This window comes from Atractosteus spatula, chromosome 13 (assembly GCF_055471065.1).
Source record: "Atractosteus spatula isolate fAtrSpa1 chromosome 13, fAtrSpa1.hap1, whole genome shotgun sequence".
NCBI classification, from domain to species: Eukaryota; Metazoa; Chordata; class Actinopteri; order Semionotiformes; family Lepisosteidae; genus Atractosteus; species Atractosteus spatula.
Genome location: NC_142718.1, coordinates 36970958 through 36986133, shown reverse-complemented (window position 1 = coordinate 36986133; position 15176 = coordinate 36970958). Strand labels below are relative to the sequence as shown.

At 53.7% G+C, this 15176-nt stretch overlaps 1 protein-coding gene across 3 annotated transcripts in view; it reads right to left on the bottom strand.

Annotated features, from left to right (window-relative positions):
* Positions 1–14136, bottom strand: part of ankrd44 (ankyrin repeat domain 44) — a 33511-nt gene extending 19375 nt beyond the window's left edge. For 2 of the 3 annotated variants that reach the window (XM_088930017.1, XM_088930018.1), the window contains exons 1-5: positions 13856–14136; positions 4391–4474; positions 1759–1837; positions 1024–1094; positions 324–524 (exon numbers count right to left, since the gene is read on the bottom strand). In XM_088930017.1, the coding sequence (XP_088786143.1) occupies positions 324–524; positions 1024–1094; positions 1759–1837; positions 4391–4474; positions 13856–13882 (462 nt within the window). In that variant the 5' untranslated portion in view covers positions 13883–14136. The remainder of the gene's footprint in view (positions 1–323; positions 525–1023; positions 1095–1758; positions 1838–4390; positions 4475–13855) is intronic. The other variant, XM_088930016.1, reaches the window with a different exon arrangement.
* Between the last annotated feature and the right edge of the window lie 1040 nt (positions 14137–15176).

Below are 15176 nucleotides of genomic sequence, written 5' to 3'. Positions count from 1 at the left end.
GGGAATGTGGAAGACAGGAGGAGAGACAAGATCAAATACTCCACCTTACATTCATATTATTTCTTCTCTCATACTAAGAGTAAAAAATATAACCCTGTTATAACCCAGTGCTTTTCCATACAGTACGTTCTAAAGAACTCTCATCCACAGAAAGAGGGGCGCAGTGTCTCAGTGTGTTGGGGTGTCAGTGGACAGAGGCGCAGTGTCTCAGTGTGTTGGGGTGTCAGCGGACAGGGGCGCAGTGTCTCAGTGTGTTGGGGTGTCAGTGGACAGGGGCGCAGTGACTCAGTGTGTTGGGGTGTCGGCAAACAGGGCTGCAGTACCTCTGTGTGTCCATTGAGGGCAGCGTGGTGCAGGGCAGTTCGGCCTCCCCGATCCGACACGTTGACGCTGCTCAGAAGCGGGATGATGACCTCAGCGCAGCGCAGGGCCTTATTGGCAGCAGCCAGATGCAGTGGTGTCTGCCAGTTCTTGTCACGGGCATTGACATCAGCTGAGTGACGGATCAGCACACGCACCGCCTCCTACAGCACGGGAAGCACACGGGACACCGATCAAAACTGGGGATTCACACAGGACACCCATCAACACACACACAGGAAGCACACGGGACACCGATCAAAACTGGGGATTCACACAGGACACCCATCAACACACACACAGGAAGCACACGGGACACCGATCAAAACTGGGGATTCACACAGGACACCCATCAACACACACACAGGAAGCACACGGGACACCGATCAGCACACATGGGAGGATTCTGTCTACACTTCCTACATTCCCCCCGTGTGCGACTGCGGGGTTTGTCGATGAAGGTTTATCTGATTTGGCTATTCCAAATCACGTGGGTGTGAGACAAAAATACCTGACAATTTTTAATTCATCAAACAAAACTAAAATCGGAAATGTCTGGGCTCAAACCAGTGAGCACTGACCCTTCTTAGGAGAGCTCGTTTCAGTGTTAACACTATAGCGGTCCCTGTGGAGGGTTCACTAGGCTGGCTAGGAGACACTGACCTCACTGCGAGATGCCACTGCCCGGTGCAGGGGGGTCAGCCACATGTTGTCCTTCGCATTGACACGCGCTCCTGCAGGAGAGAAGGAGGCTTGTGAACGAGGGCAGGAGAGAGAGCGGGAGGCTTGTGAATGAGAGGAGGAGAGAGAGAAGGAGGCTTGTGAACGAGGGGAGAGGGGGGGGGATTGTGAATGAGGGGAGGAGAGGGAGGCTTGTGAACGAGGGGAGAGAGAGGGGCGCTTGTGAACGAGGGGAGGAGAGAGAAAAGGAGGCTTGTGAACGAGGGGAGAGAGGGGGGGGATTGTGAATGAGGGGAGGAGAGGGAGGCTTGTGAACGAGGGGAGAGAGAGGGGCGCTTGTGAACGAGGGGAGGAGAGAGAGAAGGAGGCTTGTGAACGAGGGGAGAGAGGGGGGGATTGTGAATGAGGGGAGTGGGGGGGATTGTGAATGAGGGGAGGAGAGGGAGGCTTGTGAACGAGGGGAGGAGAGAGAGAAGGAGTCTTGTTAACGAGGGGAGGAGAGAGAAGGAGTCTTGTGAACGAGGCGAGGAGAGAGAGAAGGTGGCTTGTGAACGAGGGGAGGAGAGAGGGAGGCTTGTGAATGAGGAGAGAGGGAGGAAGGATTGTGAACAAGGGAAGAGAGAGGGAAAGATGGATAAAGATAAGGAGACAGAATCTGTCGAGCTGGTGAGAGAGAGAGAAAGAGGAGCGTCAGGTGATGGAGGGAGAGAGACAGACCTGAGAGGATGAGAAGCTCAGTGATCTCTGCATCTCCCAAGAAAGCTGCAGCATGGAGGGGGGTACGCTTCTCTGTGTCCTGAAAGGCACAGAAAGACCCCAACATATTACACAGCTACCCAACAATATGGTAGACAGGATTATGTGCTAATAACAGAATTCTTAAATTCTGTGGCAAAGCACAGTATCACATGTGTTGTATCAGCATTAAGACACAATGATGCTGTAACTGTATCCCCAGGAGCAGTGACAGTGGGAGCAGTGACAGTGCTTTAGCATTAAGACATACTGACACTGTATTTCCAGGAGCAGTGACAGTGCTTTAGCATTAAGGCACACTGACACTGTATTTCCAGGAGCAGTGACAGTGCTTAAGCATTAAGACATACTGACACTGTATTTCCAGGAGCAGTGACAGTGCTTTAGCATTAAGGCACACTGACACTGTATTTCCAGGAGCGGTGACAGCGCTTTAGCGTTAAGGCACACTGACACTGTATTTCCAGGAGCAGTGACAGTGCTTTAGCGTTAAGGCACACTGACACTGTATTTCCAGGAGCAGTGACAGTGCTTTAGCATTAAGGCACACTGACACTGTATTTCCAGGAGCAGTGACAGTGCTTTAGCATTAAGGCACACTGACACTGTATTTCCAGGAGCAGTGACAGTGCTTTAGCATTAAGGCACACTGACACTGTATTTCCAGGAGCAGTGACAGCGCTTTAGCATTAAGGCACACTGACACTGTATTTCCAGGAGCAGTGACAGTGCTTTAGCATTAAGGCACACTGACACTGTATTTCCAGGAGCAGTGACAGTGCTTTGGTATTGAGACACACTGACACTGTATTTCCAGGAGCAGTGACAGTGCTTTAGCATTAAGGCACACTGACACTGTATTTCCAGGAGCAGTGACAGCGCTTTAGCATTAAGGCACACTGACACTGTATTTCCAGGAGCAGTGACAGTGCTTTAGCATTAAGGCACACTGACACTGTATTTCCAGGAGCAGTGACAGCGCTTTGGTATTGAGACACACTGACACTGTATTTCCAGGAGCAGTGACAGTGCTTTAGCGTTAAGGCACACTGACACTGTATTTCCAGGAGCAGTGACAGTGCTTTAGCATTAAGGCACACTGACACTGTATTTCCAGGAGCAGTGACAGTGCTTTAGCATTAAGGCACACTGACACTGTATTTCCAGGAGCAGTGACAGTGCTTTAGCATTAAGGCACACTGACACTGTATTTCCAGGAGCAGTGACAGCGCTTTAGCATTAAGGCACACTGACACTGTATTTCCAGGAGCAGTGACAGTGCTTTAGCATTAAGGCACACTGACACTGTATTTCCAGGAGCAGTGACAGCGCTTTAGCATTAAGGCACACTGACACTGTATTTCCAGGAGCAGTGACAGTGCTTTAGCATTAAGGCACACTGACACTGTATTTCCAGGAGCAGTGACAGTGCTTTGGTATTGAGACACACTGACACTGTATTTCCAGGAGCAGTGACAGTGCTTTAGCATTAAGGCACACTGACACTGTATTTCCAGGAGCAGTGACAGCGCTTTAGCATTAAGGCACACTGACACTGTATTTCCAGGAGCAGTGACAGTGCTTTAGCATTAAGGCACACTGACACTGTATTTCCAGGAGCAGTGACAGTGCTTTGGTATTGAGACACACTGACACTGTATTTCCAGGAGCAGTGACAGTGCTTTAGCGTTAAGGCACACTGACACTGTATTTCCAGGAGCAGTGACAGTGCTTTAGCATTAAGGCACACTGACACTGTATTTCCAGGAGCAGTGACAGTGCTTTAGCATTAAGGCACACTGACACTGTATTTCCAGGAGCAGTGACAGTGCTTTAGCATTAAGGCACACTGACACTGTATTTCCAGGAGCAGTGACAGTGCTTTAGCGTTAAGGCACACTGACACTGTATTTCCAGGAGCAGTGACAGTGCTTTAGCATTAAGGCACACTGACACTGTATTTCCAGGAGCAGTGACAGCGCTTTAGCATTAAGGCACACTGACACTGTATTTCCAGGAGCAGTGACAGTGCTTTAGCATTAAGGCACACTGACACTGTATTTCCAGGAGCAGTGACAGTGCTTTAGCATTAAGGCACACTGACACTGTATTTCCAGGAGCAGTGACAGTGCTTTAGCATTAAGGCACACTGACACTGTATTTCCAGGAGCAGTGACAGTGCTTTAGCATTAAGGCACACTGACACTGTATTTCCAGGAGCAGTGACAGTGCTTTAGCATTAAGGCACACTGACACTGTATTTCCAGGAGCAGTGACAGTGCTTTAGCATTAAGGCACACTGACACTGTATTTCCAGGAGCAGTGACAGTGCTTTAGCATTAAGGCACACTGACACTGTATTTCCAGGAGCAGTGACAGTGCTTTAGCGTTAAGGCACACTGACACTGTATTTCCAGGAGCAGTGACAGTGCTTTAGCGTTAAGGCACACTGACACTGTATTTCCAGGAGCAGTGACAGTGCTTTAGCATTAAGGCACACTGACACTGTATTTCCAGGAGCAGTGACAGTGCTTTGGTATTGAGACACACAGCTCTAAAAGCAGGAGCAGTGGAAGCGAGGCAGAATGCCCACCTGTGCATTGATATCCTCCGACTTATAGATGAGCATGCGGATCTCCTCTGGGTCTCCATTGAATATGGCCTGGACCAGCGGGGGCTGCAAATCAATACACACCGATCATCAATACACACGGTCTGCAACCCTATACACTGCCCATCACCCAGACAGGCGCACAATCTGTATAAAATTCATCAATATACCTCATCAATAATCAATACCATTGTATGTAGAGCAAACATTAGTCATCGAAAGACACAAGTGAGGACCCAATTAGAAAGAAATTCATTCATACAAACAAATAAGATGAAAATGTAATACTCAATACACCCAAATCAATATAATATGCATCTAGTCTTGAGAAATTTGTTTATCAATAACCTGAACACTGATGAACACAATATATTCGCCAATAGAGCCATAAAAATAAAGTCTACTATCAACCCTGTCAAATGTAAATAATTCAATCACCAATCATTAACAAGCCTAATCAATATATTCAAGTCAACCTGTCAACAGCCTCTTATCTAATCAGTACTCAAAGAATCACTGCAAGTCTTTCTCTCAGCTGTTGATCAGTCTGGACACAGACCAGTACATCCTTCCATCCAGTCAATAGCTCCGATCACTCAATCAACGTGCCCTAATGAGCCCAGGGTGAGACCCTCGCACCCTAACGACCCGGGGTGAGACCCTCGCGCCCTAACGAGCCAGTGGTGAGACCCTCACGCCCTAACGAGCCAGGGGTGAGACCCTCACGCCCTAACGAGCCAGGGGTGAGACCCTCACGCCCTAACGACCCGGGGTGAGACCCTCGCGCCCTAACGACCCGGGGTGAGACCCTCACGCCCTAACGAGCCAGTGGTGAGACCCTCGCACCCTAACGAGCCAGGGGTGAGACCCTCACGCCCTAACGAGCCAGGGGTGAGACCCTCACGCCCTAACGACCCGGGGTGAGACCCTCGCGCCCTAACGACCTGGGGTGAGACCCTCGCGCCCTAACGAGCCCAGGGTGAGACCCTCGCGCCCTAACGAGCCAGTGGTGAGACCCTCGCGCCCTAACGAGCCCAGGGTGAGACCCTCGCGCCCTAACGAGCCCGGGGTGAGACCCTCGGGCCCTAACGAGCCAGTGGTGAGACCCTCGCGCCCTAACGAGCCCGGGGTGAGACCCTCGCGCCCTAACGAGGCCAGACAGGGTCGGTCGCACCCTAACGAGGCCCAAGGAAGAGTCACTCATGACTCAGCACTGCTGGTGGGGGGGTGGGAGCAGTCAGCCAGTGCTCAGCTCTCTCAGCTCCTGGACAGTCGGGTGACTTCCTGGGCGTCAGTGAGGGGTGCGCCTCTCCTGCAGCAGGAGGAGCCCCTCCGCTCCCCCTGTGGCCCTGACCAACAGCCACAGCTGGGTGGGTATGTCAGTAACTGGCCCTCCTACGTGTGGAAATGAAAAGGGGGATTGTATTTAAACCCGCTGGCTTGACTTGACCGTGTAGCGCACAGGAATTTCCGCCCAGCCCAGAGACGAACCGCTGCTCGCCATCCCCGCCCTCCTCTTCCTGGCCCTCCCCTCCCTCTGTCTCAGGACTGAGCGAGAAGCTGACAGCTGCAGCGTGAGCCCTTGCACTTCCGCTCCGAGAGAAGTGCACACACACACGCACACACACACATACACCACAAACAGGATCCACTTGCTCAGCACACACAAACACACCACAAACAGGATCCACTTGCTCAGCACACACAAACACACCACAAACAGGATCCACTCGCTCAGCACACACAAACACGCGCACACGCACCACAAACAGGATCCACTCACTCAGCACACACAAACACACCACAAACAGGATCCACTTGCTCAGCACACACAAACACACCACAAACAGGATCCACTCACTCAGCACACACAAACACACCACAAACAGGATCCACTTGCTCAGCACACACAAACACACCACAAACAGGATCCACTTGCTCAGCACACACAAACACACCACAAACAGGATCCACTCACTCAGCACACACAAACACACCACAAACAGGATCCACTTGCTCAGCACACACAAACACACCACAAACAGGATCCACTCGCTCAGCACACACAAACACGCGCACACGCACCACAAACAGGATCCACTCACTCAGCACACACAAACACACCACAAACAGGATCCACTCGCTCAGCACACACAAACACGCACACACACGCACCACAAACAGGATCCACTCGCTCAGCACACGCACACACACCACAAACAGGATTCACTCACTCAGCACACACAAACACGCGCACACGCACCACAAACAGGATCCACTCACTCAGCACACACAAACACACCACAAACAGGATCCACTCGCTCAGCACACACAAACACGCACACACACGCACCACAAACAGGATCCACTCGCTCAGCACACACACACACCACAAAAAGGATCCACTCGCTCAGCGCACACAAACACGTGCGCGTACAGAGAGATAACCTTGCTGAGAAGAATGTATCTGTCTGTCCGATCTCTGTGCATCTCTGCTGCCTGGCCTCTCCCCCTGCGCAGCAGGAGACCGCTGTAGGAAGAGCTCCCGCGTCAGGGATCGGATTCCTCCGCGGGCAGGAAGAGCTGCGAGTCGCGTGCCAGGTCTCTCCACGCTTGGGAAAGGGCCCGTCACAGGACACGCCACGGAGCACGGACAGCGGGCACCAGAGGAGCCCCTGACACGCAGGGGACACGCCCCACGCACCGCCAGAGCGCGGCACTGCTGGGCGGGCAGGGGGCCGGTTCCAGAGACAAGCAGTCAGAGGCTTCTGCAGATGCCCGCTGCAGAACAATGTGAGCTTTAATGAGCTGAATGGCCCATTCATGTTCCAGAAACTGCCCTTACAACGAATACCAACACTCCCAGGACTAAACGCTACCCATGATGTAACACAGGCCTGTTTTCCCCCCACAACACAATGCCAGTGCTTGTGTGTGTAGGATGGGGTGGAAGTCGAGACAGGGCATCACAACAGAATGTCACTGACCACACATACCCAGTTCCTGCCAAACACCGAGCCTATTGTTACACACGGAACCTTTACACTCTCATCCAATCACGGCTCGCCATCCTACCTTCCGCCCAATCACAGCTCGCCATTCTACCTTCCGCCCAATCACGGCTCGCCATCCTACCTTCCGCCCAATCACGGCTCGCCATCCTACCTTCCGCCCAATCACGGCTCCTCATCCTACTTTTCGCCCAATCACGGCTCCTCATCCTACCTACCGCGCAATCACGGCTCCTCATCCTACCTTCTGCTCAATCATGGCTCACCATTCTACCTTCTGCCCAATCACAGCTCAGCATTAACCTACCGTCCAGTCAAGGCTCAGCATCTACCTACTGTCCAATCACAGCTCAGCATCCTGCCTCCCACCCAGTCAATGAAGAGTGCCTTCCCCTATTACCGAGTGACCAACCTACCACCTTGTCTTACAACCTATTGGTTTGGTGAGCATCCTCCCCGTCACCAAATCTGTACGTGCACCCTGCAGCCGTTCACCCACTCAGCACAAAGCACACCCCTTCAGTCTCCGGCCATTCTGGATCCATTCATTTTTGCTCTATAACAATGGTGTCCTGCCCCATTCACTTATTAGTGCGCCAACTCTCCTTTTCTCTCCTCCAGCTGCTGCTTCCAGCAAAGCTAGCAGAGACACGCGCAAGACCTGCTCTCCTCTACTCGCGACGTGTTGAGAGCACAGGCTTTCCAGAGCGCGTCCCCACTACCCTCGATTCTCCTGATGTTTAAAGCAGACGTGTTAAATCAGATGTTCACGTGATGTTTCATTTTCTTTATCCATTCAGTACAAGCCAACTTCCTCAAAGTGGAACTGGCGTTTCTGGTGGTGGTGGGGGGGGGGGAGGTTCCTGTAATTAAGACGTGAGTAGCGCTCTGCCCAAGACCACACAGCTGCCGCACTCTCAGATCTCCTGACCCACAGACTGCTGGGATACTAGCACAATTACAATGTCAGGCCCCTGTCTCATTTCTTGCCCACGACACAGCCTTTTAAAAAGTCACAGATTCCAACAGTGGATTTCTTTCAAATCGTCAGTTCTTTGCAATGCACCACAGCCTTGACACTCCGGACTTCAGTGGCCGAAATGATTAATGACCAAAAAAAAACAAAAAACAAATGAAGAATCTCAAAAAATGTTCACCTGCTTGTAACACCCAGTGCCGGTGATCCTCCTGGCAAAGCAGAAGTCCTAATCGAGGGGATAACAGCACGTCAAAGGAAAGACGTCTCTGGCGTTCGCAACACTGAACACACTATAAAAGCGCAGGAGGAAACTCAGCTAACCTCCTGAGATTACACACCAGGTTAAGAAGCGAGCAGGGGTGACCACATTTCTTCAGAAGCAGGGAGTGTGGTTTTGACACACGCCTCCTGCCTGGGCCCACCAGCAGGCCAGGAGCTGTCACTTCAGGGCCAGACTGCATCTAGGCTGCAGCAGCGGCTGAATTTCCTCGCTGCGCAGAGGCGCACGTCTCGAGCTCAGCCGCGGTTCTCGTGACGCGTCTCGAAATCAGCGTGAGTGGGCGTGCAGGATGAGTGTCTATCAGCAAAGCAGCGCACTTCAGTGCTTATGGGTAAAGGACGTGTCTTTTTCTAACTAGGATAATGAAAAACAAGAACAGGAAGCTCTGATTAACCAGACTTCAATCTCCTCCAAGTCACTTCAGTAGTATTGCTCCAAAAAAATAATCACAGTCTCTCCCCCTCCCTCGCACACACACTCACACTTGCACTCTCTCCCCCCCTCCCTCGCACACACTCGCACTCTCTCCCCCCCTCCCTCGCACACACTCGCCCTCACACACTCTCTTCCCCTCCCTCGCACACACTCGCCCTCCCTCGCACACTCTCCCCCTCCCTCGCACACACACTCACACTCGCACACGCTCCCCCTCCCTCGCACACACACTCACACTCGCACACGCTCTCCCCCTCCCTCACACACACTCACACTCGCACACGCTCTCCCCCTCCCTCGCACACACACTCACACTCGCACACGCTCTCCCCCTCCCTCGCACACACACTCACACTCGCACACACTCTCCCCCTCCCTCGCACACACACTCACACTCGCACACACTCTCCCCCTCCCTCGCACACACACACTCGTACGCTCTCTCCCTCCCTCGCACACACACTCACACTCGCACACGCTCTCCCCCTCCCTCGCACACACACTCACACTCGCACACGCTCTCCCCCTCCCTCGCACACACACTCACACTCGCACACGCTCTCTCCCTCCCTCGCACACACACTCACACTTGCACACGCTCTCTCCCTCCCTCGCACACACACTCACACTCGCACACGCTCTCTCCCTCCCTCGCACACACACTCACACTCGCACACGCTCTCCCCCTCCCTCGCACACACACTCACACGCTCTCTCCCTCCCTCGCACACACACTCACACTCGCATGCGCTCTCCCCGTCCCTCGCACACACACTCACACTCGCATGCTCTCTCCCTCCCTCGCACACACTCACACTCGCACACGCTCTCCCCCTCCCTCGCGCACACACTCACACTCGCACACGCTCTCCCCCTCCCTCACACACACTCACACTCGCACACGCTCTCCCCCTCCCTCACACACACTCACACTCGCACACGCTCTCCCCCTCCCTCGCACACACTCACACTCGCACACGCTCTCCCCCTCCCTCGCACACACTCACACTCGCACACACTCTCCCCCTCCCTCGCACACACACTCACACTCTCCCCCCCCCTCGCACACACACTCACACTCTCCCCCCCCTCGCACACACTCACACTCACACACACTCTCCCCCTCCCTCGCACACACACTCACACTCGCACACTCTCTTCCCCTCCCTCGCACACACACTCACACTCGCACACGCTCTCCCCCTCCCTCGCACACACACTCACACTCGCACACGCTCTCCCCCTCCCTCGCACACACACTCACACTCGCATGCTCTCTCCCTCCCTCGCACACACTCACACTCGCACACACTTTCCCCCTCCCTTGCACACACACTCACACTCGTACGCTCTCTCCCTCCCTCGCACACACACTCACACACGCTCTCCCCCTCCCTTGCACACACACTCACACTCGCACGCTCTCTCCCTCCCTCGCACACACACTCACACTGGTACGCTCTCTCCCTCCCTCACACTCACACTCGCACACGCTCTCCCCCTCCCTCGCACACACACTCACACTCGCACGAGCTCTCCCCCTCCCTCGCACACACACTCGCACTCGCACACGCTCTCTCCCTCCCTCACACACATTCACACTCGCATACGCTCTCCGCCTCCCTCGCACACACACTCACACTCGCACACGCTCTCCCCCTCCCTCGCACACACACTCACACTCGCACACGCTTTCCCCCTCCCTCGCACACACTCACACTCACACTCGCACGCTCTCCCCCTCCCTCGCACACACACTCACACTCGCACACACTCTCCCCCTCCCTCACACACACTCACACTGTCTCTCCCCCTCCCTCGCACACACATTCACACTCAGACACGCCCTCTCCCACCCTCACACACTCTCTCTCCCTCCCTCACACACATTCACACTCACACTGTCTCTCCCTCCTCACACACATTCACACTCACACACTTTCTCTCCTTCGCACACATTCACACTCGCACACAGAGACACCGGCGTACTGTGAGAGAGCAGAAGGGAGCTCAGTGGGAGGGGAACATCCCGCAGGGGGCGATAGAGGAAGAGGAAGAGAGAGAGAGACCTGACAGCACAACCAACAACTTCCTGATCTCTTCCTCTCTGGCGTGCACTGCTCCACTACAGCAAGGCATGAGCTACACGCAGACACCGAAACCAGCATCACTCCAGTTCACGTTGGACAGACGCTCTCCCCTCTCACACTCACGAACCCGCATGCCACTGGGTTTGGCTGCGATCCGTCTCAGCCACGGGTCCTTAACCCATGCAGTGCCAGGCTGCAGCACAGCCTTATAAGGCAACAAAGCGACGAAGTTCTCCTCCCAGAATCCGGCTTCACCAGAACCACACACCTTCTCACTTCCTCCCCACCCCTCCCCCAGCCAACGCACACACAGCACCATGGCAACCGCAATAAAGATCCGCCATCTGCGCTCCTCTCGGCCAATCACAGGAGGAAGCAGAACTCGGGGGGGGGGGGGAGCTGGGAAGGGGGAACAGGACGGACAGGCAGAGCCTCAGACAGAAAGTGGGACAGGGAGACAGACAGGCGCAGGGCACTCTGGAGGGATTATGGTGGAGACAGACAGGTGGGTTAAAAACAGGGCGGTCAAGAGAAGGGAGGAAATGACAGAGGACAGGCAACCGACATTGCAGGGTGTGAGAGGGGCATGCCAGCCCAGTGCACTCTGTCCTTTCACCACACACTAGGAGATTCATCCACTACTGGGATAGCTCTCACTATCACCCCTAGTATCACATTAAATACAAGAGATTGTACTTTAGAGACTCTGTTGGTTGTGTAGTATTGCCCTCAGTGCCGTCCTATATCAGTGTCCTGGTGCCCTCAGTGCCGTTCTGTATCAGTGGTGCCCTCAGTGCTGTCCTGTATCAGTGGTGCCCTCAGTGCTGTCCTGTATCAGTGTCCTGGTGCCCTCAGTGCTGTCCTGTATCAGTGGTGCCCTCAGTGCCATCCTGTATCAGTGTCCTGGTGCCCTCAGTGCTGTCCTGTATCAGTGGTGCCCTGGTGCCCTCAGTGCTGTCCTATATCAGTGGTGCCCTGGTGCCCTCAGTGCTGTCCTGTATCAGTGGTGCCCTCAGTGCTGTCCTGTATCAGTGCCCTGGTGCCCTCAGTGCTGTCCTGCATCAGTGGTGCCCTGGTGCCCTCAGTGCTGTCCTATATCAGTGGTGCCCTGGTGCCCTCAGTGCTGTCCTGTATCAGTGGTGCCCTCAGTGCTGTCCTGTATCAGTGCCCTGGTGCCCTCAGTGCTGTCCTGCATCAGTGGTGCCCTCAGTGCTGTCCTGTATCAGTGCCCTGGTGCCCTCAGTGCTGTCCTGTATCAGTGGTGCCCTCAGTGCTGTCCTGTATCAGTGGTGCCCTGGTGCCCTCAGTGCTGTCCTGTATCAGTAGTGCCCTCAGTGCTGTCCTGTATCAGTGGTGCCCTCAGTGCTGTCCTGTATCAGTGTTCTGGTGCCCTCAGTGCTGTCCTGTATCAGTGGTGCCCTCAGTGCTGTCCTGTATCAGTGTCCTGGTGCCCTCAGTGCTGTCCTGTATCAGTGGTGGCCTCAGTGCTGTCCTGTATCAGTGGTGCCCTGGTGCCCTCAGTGCTGTCCTGTATCAGTGGTGCCCTCAGTGCTGTCCTGTATCAGTGTCCTGGTGCCCTCAGTGCTGTCCTGTATCAGTGGTGCCCACAGTGCTGTCCTGTATCAGTGGTGCCCTGGTGCCCTCAGTCCTGTCCTGTATCAGAGCTGTGATGCACTGGGTCTTTCAGCCCTTCCCGCTGAGTCTCTCCTCTCCCTGTCGCCACTTCAGTACCAGTGTCTGTGAATCAAGCTGCAGTTTCGATCTGAATGTTGGCAAAAAGATTGCGAAGCTCGCGAGCAGCTCGACTCTTGCAAAAAAAATAAAAAGGGGAAGAGAAGCGAAATTGAAAAAGAGGAACAAGACGGAAACGGTGAAAATTAAGAAATTAAAACTTTAAAATGTGAAATACTTTCATAACACCCTTCTGTCACTAATTACGGGACGCGAGTGGGTTAGGAAGTTTGATCACGACAAAGCGCTGAAAAAAGTAGTTTGAAGCGAGATCGCCGGAGCGGATCTCTAAAACAGCTTCTTTTCCACTTCATCTCAGGGCCACAGTCCGACAGACCTCAAGATGAAGAAGTGTTCGCCGGCAAGAAAAGCTTCAAGCTGTGATACGAGCAGGGCTTTTGCCACTCACGAAGTAAAAAAAAAAAAGAAAGAAAGTTACACCGCGAGTACTCTCTCAGAGAGGGAGACAAAAAGACTGAAGAGCCAACCCGGAATCCGCTGTCCTATTTTTAAAGGAAGTGAGCGGAACCACGCACAGAACTAAAAATACAGTTTACGGAGAGAGAGAGAAAATGACAAACATCGCAAAATCTGCTCAGCCCTGCCCGCTCGCCCGGATAGCGGACCGGCCGGAGCCCCCGGGCAGCGAGCGCCCAGTCCACAGTATTATTCACTTGCTTTCATCATTATCGCCGGCTTTTATTACGCCGTGCAAACAGGTCTGGGAGCGAATCGCTCTCCCCCTCCGTCTCTACCCCCCTTCTCCTCCTCCTCCTCCTCCTTCTTCTCTCTGCCTCCCTCCTTCCTCTTCTCTCTTTCGCGACAATTTCTGCCTTTCGGCGCCGCATCGCTCCTGCAGATGTAAAACCCGCGGTCATAACCTCTCGCCGCGCAGCGCTCTCACGTTAAAATGGTCTTTACCTGGTCGACGAGTTTTAACACAGCCATAACGGAATCAGCTTGAACGCCACATCCACTCCCGGGACCAAGATGCACCAAGATCCACAGATAAACGATGACAAACCCCACTGGTCCGATGATGATGTTTTCCTCTCCTCCCTCTTTTTTTTTTTTTTTGATCTTCTTGGGGTTTTTTTTTTTTATTCTTCCGACACCGGAATTATTGTCTTGTCCACCCCGCTCTGCGCGTACAGTATGCCGTGCGCTGCCGATGCGCCTCCGTCCCCGGAGAGCCGTCGCTGCAGGGCCCGGGCTCCGTCCCCCGCGCTAGCCGGCGGTGCACACGCAGTCGGCGGAGAGCCGCGCTCGCTGTAGCCGCTGCCACGCCGCGGGAGGAAGAGACGGCCGCTCCGTGCGGTGTGAACAGTCCGCATTCAACACCAGGCGTCCAGCCGATCTCTTCCTCTGTCATGCAATCTCACACACACACACACTCGATCCCTCCCTCTCGGTCTGTCGGTCTCGCTGTGAGCTCGGAGCAGGAGCCTGTGTGTGTGTGCACAGGCTTGCAGACTGGCCCTCGGTACAGGAAGTCCTTGCCTCCCTCAATCACTCCGCCACTCGTCGGCACAGAGTCGGCCCTGGCATCACGCCTACCTGACTGACAGCCCGCCTGACAGGCTCGCAGCGCCGCCGCTTTGGCTCCCTCCGGTGGCCAGAGCGGGGAACAGCAGCCTCCTGCATCCCCACTGTAAATAACTTCGCACCAAGCTGGCCTGATTTTGATTCTCCCTTGTAAAATAACATCACATCACATCACTAGCCCTATACAATTTCTTGCATTAGGAATTCGTCTTTTCGCATACCCCGACTTGCTCTCCATGAGACAGAGACACACAGACAGGGAGAGAAGCTGGGGGTCAGAGCGCAGGGTCAGCCATTGTACAGCACCCCTGGAGCAGCTGGGGTTAAGGGCCTTGCTCAGGGGCCCAACGGAGTAGGATTCCTCTTCCAATTGCGGGATTGGAACCAGCAATCTTCCAGTCACAGGTGCAGATCCTTAACCACAGAGCCACCACTCCACCTAAAATAAAAGTGGTAAACTAAAATAGCAAAAATAAACCTATTACTTGTTCCTTTGCAGCCTATGCAAGCTGACGCAGATCCCCACCTGAATGTATAGTGTTTACTACTGTACGTGAATAGATTCTCTTAATACACTAATACAATTCTGTGTGTTTAATGGGTGCTTTAATTGTTTTTGTGAATTGTAATTATTGTGTACATTGTGTTTTATTCATATACTATATGTGGCATTTTGAACTTGCTGTGAAATCTGTGT